At 37.9% G+C, this 9431-nt stretch overlaps 1 protein-coding gene across 1 annotated transcript; it reads right to left on the bottom strand.

Moving 5' to 3' along the window:
* Nucleotides 1–6890: 6890 nt before the first annotated feature.
* Nucleotides 6891–8717, bottom strand: LOC134487165 (formin-1-like). Its single transcript, XM_063288787.1, has one exon. The coding sequence runs from the start codon at nt 8715–8717 to the stop codon at nt 6891–6893; it is 1827 nt and encodes a 608-aa protein (XP_063144857.1).
* Nucleotides 8718–9431: the final 714 nt, after the last annotated feature.

The raw sequence follows: 9431 nt of genomic DNA, 5'->3' as shown, positions 1-9431 counted from the left end.
GAAAAGCAAAAAACAAAGCATATGCTACTCCCTTCTCAGATTTTTAAAGTGGAAGCTGGACAACTAAAGAAAAGCAAAACTCTCCTTGTGTTAGGATGTGCTGCAGAACCACTATACATATGAAAGACTATTCTGTTTGCATTACAACACCAGACCAAAAACATAGCAGAAGGAACGGTGACCGCTCACGTGCTCACATGCCATGAGGAAAGTGGTATTTGAACCTTCCACTCCATGTTAGCAGTAGAGGGTGGAATCCAGTTAAGTTGTTTTGCTGATAGAATTCCTTCCTTCCCTCATATATGTTTCAGACCATATTTTACGCATTCAGATGAGGGTAGAGTGGTGAGGAGAAAACATATTGTAATTAATGAATCTATGCTCGTGGAACACAGTGTTTCATTCATTATGCTATTGATCATAGCAATAGTAGTCGTAATAAGAATGCATATCAACCTTTCACGTAATAGAGCTCAAAGCAGCTAACAACAATAAAAATACAATAAAAATAATCAAGCGCAACGGAAGCAATACAATTTAAAGGAAAAATGTAAAATGTAAAAACAAAAAAATCATTATAAATAATCAGATTACAGCAATTACAGCATATTTATGAATATGTTTGTGGGTGAAAGGCCTGTCTAAATAAAATGGTCTTGATCTCTCATCGGGAAATCATCAAAACCGGAACTAGATAAGCTCCCCTTGACAAAGAGTTCCAGAGCTTGGAAATAATGACTAAGAAAGCCTCTCCCTCATACAGGAGGGGGAATTGTAAGTTTTATATTAGGGATATACAACACTCTCACCAAAGGACTGCACTGTCATCACAAAATATTCTCATCCAGCGACATCCTGAGAATGAAGAAATCAGAGTTGCAGCATCACTCCTAAAGCTCTGACCTTTTTCGAGGTGCAGGCAACACCGCCATGCATGTAGAAAAGAGGCCGAGCTTGTACCAAGACGCTGCACAATTGCTTACATCACTCTGACTGCCTCTTCCCTTCCTGGATGTCACTGTCCTCATCCTAACAGATGGAATGAGATAAAGAGGGAAACTTTGGGGTGGGGAAACCCTGTGCCTTACCAGATCCTTCACACTTATCTCCACTGTTGTGGAGGGACTGCCATTAGCCATTATCTCAATAGAGAAAGTGTCAGGGTTAGCTGGCCCAACCTGGTTCTCCAGAACTTTGAAGAACAAAAACATTTCATATTTATCCACAATTACAGTTATTAGCAAATTATGGCATAGCTAAATCACCTTTTAAATTTTAAATTGGCCTCTGCCAAATCAGCCTGTTCAGATCTCTTAAAATAGTTTTGTCCTTTACTTCATGATTCCCATATGCTATCAATTATATTATAACACTCAGAGAACTATAGCAATCATGTCTGGAAGTTCAAGGACTAAAAAACTTATTATAACACCAGGCATTCATCATGGTAAATCTTTCACTGATATGATACAAAGATATATGTGGAATTCCATTTAATCGTATGTACCAACATTACATCTGTCAGAATAGTAAATATACTAAGCATGGAACTCTAACAATCCCAGAAGTTCAGAGAATACCATGGTTTATTTATGCCAGTCTTTATTAATAGTAGTAGTAGTAGTAGTTTATTAATTGATTGGTCCTGTGACCTTATCAATAAAATAAAATTGAATAAAATAAAATAAAATACATTGTCTAATTCCAAAAAGAAAATAGATAAAAGAAAATACAGTAATACAATACATATGCAATAATACAAGGAGTCAGTAATCAGATGCTGAATCTCCCTTACAGGATACCACAATCTGTTCAATGTATTAGGTTCTTATGACTGCTGCCTTAGTTATAAACTTGGCAGTTCTGTATACAATGTGCACATTAGAACTCAGAAGGAAGTAAGACAGTCTGTGGTTTGGATCCCAGTGTACTGTTCTTTCTAATAAGGATGATAAATATTTAAGCCTAATGGGTACATATAATTGGCAATTGAACAAGACATGAAAAATATTTTCAATGGCTGGTGAACCACATATGCAGGTTCTCTCATGATACTATTGATACATTCTGAAAAGTAATCTAAGTTAGTAATCTAAAGTGACATCAAAGAAGAACACTACAAAAAGAAATTGATAATCAATTTTAATTTGAAAATCATCTGAACTGTCTGTGCTGGCTAAGAATTGTGTATTTATAACTCTAATATATCTGGACAGGGCTATACAGTATGAGATTAAGTAAGACTGATCTAAGCACGGAAAAATACATTTTTATGCACATCTACTAGAAGGCACTGTCTTTGTTTTCAAAGACTTTACTCCCAAGTGGATCCACCCATCCTGGTCCACTGACCTCAAAAATTTCCTTTGGTGGAACTCAAGCAATCCCGATGTCACAAACTGTTTCTGGACAACACTTGCAAACATACATCTTTCACGCTCTTCAATACAGATGGAGTCTAAGGAATCGGCGAGGAGCCTGGTAATGCTAAGGCTTACATAGGTAATACATAACTTGTTCCTTTTCCTAGAGTGAAAGGCTCTGAAACTGAAAAATGTACATTGCACACTGATACATAATTTTAATGCACTAATGCAAAACTGATTCATACTAGAGCTTGAAAGAAGGGCTTCTGGCCTAGCTTGAGCACAGCACCTCTCTCCTATTTCAGGACTGCCCATGAGCCTGAAAGAAAGAGATCCTTTAAGAGTAACCTTAACTTTAATAAGGAAGCTGAAAAAAAAGATTCAGGTGTTTTAATGAATGGCAGAGAAGTATGCAGAGAAATATCTACTTTACTCCGAAATTTTGCACCGAAGACCTCTTAAACTTCATTGAAATATTTAAACAATTGTTCGAACATAATTTTAAATAAATGCAGATGTATGAAACCATTCCCAACATATCGTCTTTGCTCTGCAGCACTGGACATCTGTTTCTCTTCTTCTATGTGTTCAGTGTTTTATTCTGACATTTTAATTTACAAGCATCCCTTTTTGCAACTGTTTTTAAAACCAGTGACAACGGACGGTGGTTTCTGATTTTGAAGTGGGACCCCCTCCCACTTCAGGGGTCAAAACAGACAGAATGGCAGGCAACGCTTCGCCATCTAAGCCCCACTCCTTTTGTACGTGCCTGTAACATCAATGCACATACAAAAGGTGTGGGGCTTGGACTGTGATGCTGTATCTGCCATCTTGCCTGTTTGACCCCCTCCTGTAGAACCCATGGCTCCTTTGTATATATTCTATAAGGGAACTGAACATATTGTCACTGGAAACCAAGTACCAATCATTATTAAATTAAAAAGTAAAGTCTCTACCTTGAAGAAGGAATAGAATTATGGTTACATAAACATCAGCTTATGAAACAAAGGAGGGAGTGAGAAGGAAATTCAGCACTGACCTGCCTTGATTCTTTTTGGTATAAGAGTAAGGAAAGAGAAACTCTGTCAGGCTTTCAATATTTTGTTATTATACCCTGCAAAAATGAAGGACGATTCCAGTGGTCATTGTGGAGTTTCCCTTCTTTGAAGGGCTGACGCCTGGACAAAGCAAGTTTTCTAGTTTTTCTCCTTCACCTGATTTGAAGCCTCATGGATTCTTTCCTCCCTTATATGAGAAAAAGGCATTTGGCTGTTGAGGCTTACTAGCAATCGAGACACCCAGTATAATTGTTGTTGATCTTAAACTACTGTATCAGACCATCATTGCCTACCAGAAGCCTATTTTAACTTTTGGGGTGTTCAAGAAAACATTTGTTAAATGTGGCTGTTTTTCAGGATCTTCTTTTTAGTTTGTTTCCATGTGTTTTATGTGTTTAAGCTTCCTTAAACTTTAGAAAGGGGACTAATTACTATTTTTAATAAGTGAAAATGCCTTTCACTGCCTTTCTGCATGAGTTCAGCATGTTGTTTTAGAATGTTTCAGAATTTTAGTCTATTAGTTTGATACTTCGTTATTATGATTAAGATAGTATCATCATTAATTTAGAATTAGTTTAGGTAATTCTGAATTTAATTCTCTATTTTAATTTAATTTAATTAATTTATTATTTTATTTATGACATTTCCCTTTTTTTATTAATATATCTAATCCTCCAAAGTAGCTCACAAATTCTTCATATAAAGATTGCAATGGAAAAAGGACATCTGTGAACTCCTTTAGTTTCTCAGAATACTGAGTGACTATGTGAAAAATAGTTGGTTTGGGTTTCATCCAGTTTCATTCCCTTCAATGACTGGCTTTTATCAGAAAGGCAGTTTATGTAGGAAAAAAAATGCCAAATTGCTTAAGGATATCTTGTTGGAAAACTAAAACTGGAGACGTCTCCCAAAATTTGTTCAGAACACATCAACCAACAGCATATCAGCAGTCTGCTTTCCACGGAGCCAGTAAAAGGTCTTTTTTGTTTTATAAACTCATTATGCCAAGAGTATCACGTAGGAGCTTATCACAAGACTTTCTGACTGATTTCATCTGATTAAGTTTGTTTCTTTTGAGATCAAAGATCCAGAAAGAGAGGGCTGAAATGCTAGCTGGACCAAGACAGGGTGGCAGGCAACATAGCACAGCTTTAGCAGCAAAGCAGCATTTCCTCCACACTAATTCAACAGGCCCTTTTCCTATAAAAGTAATTTCCAGTATTTTATGAAAGGTTCTTCTGTAAGATGTAGGCACCATCCATTTAATTAATAAAACTATGGAAGTAGTGAGTACTTCAGAGACCAGACACTGAACTTTTATACATGGTTATGTGAGACTAGGCTGAAGCTGCCATAACCTAAAGATGAAGCAGACTTGTAAGTAGAGAGGAGAAAAGCCAGGAATCTTGTCAAAGAGATCCCTTCAGGGAGGTAGATAAGAAGGAAACAAGTTGTTAAGGAATCAAAGGAGAAATCTCACCTGAAGCAGCAAAGGAGGCTGGGTCAGACCACACAGAACCCACCACCACCAATCCCATCACAGCTACCAGACTTGTAAATCAACACAGCAAGGCCTTTGGGGGATAAAAGGGGTCCTGAAGTCCACTCACTCTTTGATCTGTCCTGGATCCACACATGGCAGTTTCCATCCCTCTAGCTCAGCGTTTCTCAACCTCAGCAACTTTAAGGTATGTGGACTTCATCTCCCAGAATTCCCCAGCCAGCTTAAAGTTGCCAAGGTTGAGAAACACTCCTCTAGCTAGTGCCTGGTAGTTTAGCTGAGAAGGACATGGGCAAGTGGGGATGAGTGTGTGTGTGTGAGAGAGCAAATGGACATTGTTACCAGTAAAGTTTTGCTGCCACTTGGAATTAATTGGATCTCTGTGTATTGCATCAGAACCTGAATCTGAAAGTGATTTGTGTGTGCTTCTAATTATTTCCCAGCTGTTGACCAGGAACATGCATGCTCTAGCTGCACCTATCTGGAAAACCCAGGTAGAAAGGGAGGGGGGCTGCAAGATCCACGTGCCTTGACAGGCTGTGAGTGCCTGAGTGAGTGACCATAAGCCACGTGTAACAGTTATCAGCACCAAGGTACAGGCATTAAACCTAAAGAAAACTCAGATGACAGCAATGAGGGCAGGGGATAGAAGAAGAGGAGGCTCAAAGCAAATCCATAAAGCCCACCCAGAAAGGACTAGTGGTCAAATGGGAACACAAGCAAGCAGGCAGTTGAACTAGACACTGGAAAGGGCAGCAAAAAGCAGCAGCAGCTGACTGACAGGCAGCAATACCTGTATGGACCTGCCAATCTTAGCTATTACAGTAATTGTTTACATCATTTTATGGCTTTGTATGATGTGTTGATTGTAACCTATAGAAAAGCAAGGTGAAAAAAGAAAAAAAAAAAAGAGCATACTTCAAGAGCAAAATTAGGGAGCTCAGGAAAAGACCCAGGACAAGTTTACTAAGGTTATAAAGAGCTTGATTTTGACAGTGGCCTACATAGCCCAATACTAACCAATCAATCACACTTCTGTCAAACTTCCTCATTCAGCGGCGTTTACCCGGTGTGTTTGTGTGTCAAAATCTGCAAGATTAGAGCTCTCCCCTTTTTGCATGCCCCAGCCTCATTGATTAGAATGGAGCTTGCAAACATATCCAGAAACTCATTCTAAATCAGAAGGCTCAGATAATTACATACAATTCCTAGCGCAACAAATAGGTCAAGGTTAATTTACTTCTGTTAAGCTTTAACGTAGTTTCAGATAGTGAATATATGCCGGAGCAGAAAGGCAGGATATAAATAGAATGAATAAATAAGCAAATGAAAGGCTAAAGAAATAAAAGTCTGAGAACTCCCGGCCAAAATACAGTAGCGACACATCTGGAGCCTGCCAGGCTGAGAATGGATGATGTACAAACAATCCAAACTGCTACTGCCGGATAATGAAACTTTTACTTGCACAACTTCTGTCATTTACTTCTGCCCAATCACTCCAATACACGATCAACAGCACAGTTTTTAAGCAGAGTTGAGAATTGGCTGCAATAATGAAAGTGACAGGCATTATTCAGGCAAACACCCGATGAGCGAATTATTCTTGCCTTGCGGTTTGAAACCTTTTAGCTATAGAGTACAATTCATTTCTTCTAGAAACATTTTCAAAGTTCAATTCTTCCCTGTTTTGTAAAGAGGAGTAAATAGATGCCCACCATCATCCAAATACCTGAAGAGAAGTTTTAGATGCAAAATAAATAAATAAAATGGCAGCCCAAATATCCAAATGAAAATTTCAGAGAGTAAAGATAACAGAAACTACAACAGTTTAAATAAGCTGAAAGTCACTTATACTATAGTTAGAAAATTTAGTATCAAGGAAACATTTTTTTTAATTGCCAGTCTCCGATAATGGTTTCCTAAGTAATCTAGGGGATATATGCTAAAAATTTTCTGAAGTGTGCTTCATCTCGGCATTATAGCTATAGTAAAATTGAACCAACCTGAAAGTAGTTGATGCTGGGATTGAACACTGAAGTTTTCCTGAAGGCTGCTTCTTTCAGAGTGGTCCTTACTGGTATCTTGACATAGTCCTTGTTGTCTTGTAGAAAGGCTGGGATATCCAAATTCAGAAAACTTCAGAAGCATCTGTGCTTCCAAGTCATTACACGGTGGCAAATTTGAGGAAGAATGTCTTGAAGTACAATGGCCAATGGATTCTTTTTCAAGATCAAGGGCAGTCAGTGGAAGTATTCGGTGCTGTAGCTTTAGGCTTGGCAAACTTGAGGATAAAGGAGAAGGCAGAGGAGACATTTGTTCATGTGTATTGGATGGAGGATACGAATGATTAAAAACATTGCTAATGGCTACTAAAGATGGAGAGGGTGGTTTTTTCTCCTCCTGCTTACTGTTGGTTCTCGGCTGACAAATATCAGGTTGTGTCTGCAAGCGTAACGTCAAGCGATTATTACTCTTCTGGGGTATTGCAGTTCTTTTTTCTCCTTTTTCATGAAAGAAACTGGATGGGCTTGTAGCACACTGTAACTTCTTCCATTCTGCAGTTTCATCTAATCTGTCGATCTGTATAACTTTCTGCAAGGTTTTATTGACTGCTCTCACTAGGCTATATGTTTCCTCAACAGAAACATCTTGTTCTGCTTTAGATTGCTGAATAAATTCTTCATATCCTTTCTCACTGGTAGCAACCAAACCAGTTGATATGCTCTCCTTACTAGTAGCATAAGGCACCTGACCACAGCTTGCAGATGGACTTACAACTTTTGGCAGATAATCTTTCATGTCTTGTCTTTTTGACAGCCCTCCAATTTCAGATGCAACTTTGCAGGTCCCTGCAATATGGCTATAATCACACCCCACTTCAGATGCTTCAGGAGCTAAATTTTCTTGGAAAGAATTCAGCAAAGGGCTGCTCTGCTGAACCACTTTAAAAGTATCCTCTACCTCATCCAACAGACTATGGCTGGAATGTGCAAAACAGTGTCCAAGAACAATATTGTCATATTCAGAGAAAGAAACAGAGAGATCTGAATCAGATTCCAATACCTGACTGTCCTCAAGTAAATACTGCTTTCTCCTTGATGGTTCTGGAGGTTTATTCACATCTGATAATTCATCTTTGTAGTCCACCTTCCTCTGATTAGAACATGTGAAAAATCTGGAGGAGTCATCAGCTTGATACCTGTCATTTCCTGATAAAGCTTCCTTGCAGTGAAATGCTGGAGGCTCCAAAGTTGTAGATACTTTTCTCTTTATATTCTTGTTTAGGAAGTCTTCAATGCTCTCTCTCTGTTTGCTAGATTTCCTTGTTTTTTTGTTTTTCAGAGTAGACTTCTCTGTGGATCCAGAAAGAGACCCTGATTGATCCTTGAAATCCAGCTTGTCCTCTCTATATTTCAAGCTTTCTGAAACTTCTTGTAGTTTTCCATCCTGGTTTCCCATTTTAACTCCTAGTATGTGGCTTGAACTAAGCAGAGTTGCCAAGATTTTTTCTTTTTCAGCATTTAGTTTATACAACTCAGTCAGAATATTCTTAGTAGTTGTTTGTTTAAAGAAGATTTCTCCAATATTTTCGCAGCTTTGCCCTTGTGATCCAACCGCTTCTGAACCTTCTTTCACTCGATAGCAATTATGAAAACATTTAGTGGATTTGTCAAGAGTTACACAGCCCTTGTATGTGAATCCTGTGATTTTTCCCTCTGGAAGGTAGAAACTGATATAGCAAAGTTCCATAATGGGTCTATGCAACTGGAGGACTGTATGAGTGCCTTCCATTGTGCTTACCTAATTATTTATGCATTAAACTTATGAGGTCAACATTTCTAATTTTGCATGACACATCATGTGATGCAAAGAAAGAAAGGAGGCATCTGACTAATTTTCCATAGTGATGTTTCCTGCAGAAAGAAAGAAAAGAAAAGAGACTGTAAAAAAATAAAAGTTGAGTTCACAGTGGAACTAAGTTTTGAACTAAGAACTTTACATTATTGTCTATATTCTTTAATCTCTGTAGCATGCTATAATGTATCAGGGCACGGATATTATATCAAAGGAGCATCCTAGTTTGTTTATTTATTACATTTGTATGCTGCTTTAATCTCGAAGTCATCTATGGTTAACAATAATTAGCAACATCCAAACTAAATATAACATTAATAATCCAATTGAATTACTATAATGCTTAGACATTGAACTGCTACTGAAAATTGCTCAAAATTCTTAATGGGTGCAGAAGTTGACCATCAAAATGTTGACTTGGTATAGCTGGGTTTATACCAAAGTCTACAATTTTGTCAGCTCACTCTGGAAAAAAATGCAAGGTACTTATATCTTTGACCCTCTAAACATCTTGGAAGTGAGAGACTTGAAGGAACAATTCATTTCATATTAATTTGCTTGTTCTTTTAGATCTTTGCCAAGATCCTTCTCCATAATTCAGCAACAGAGAAAATGATACCCTTAGCAGTTGTAACTCGGTTACAGAATGTC

The sequence above is a fragment of the Candoia aspera genome, chromosome 1 (genome assembly GCF_035149785.1).
Source record: "Candoia aspera isolate rCanAsp1 chromosome 1, rCanAsp1.hap2, whole genome shotgun sequence".
In the NCBI taxonomy this organism is placed as follows: Eukaryota; Metazoa; Chordata; class Lepidosauria; order Squamata; family Boidae; genus Candoia; species Candoia aspera.
The sequence above is the reverse complement of the archived record's forward strand: the minus strand, read 5'-3'. Positions and strand labels throughout refer to the sequence as shown.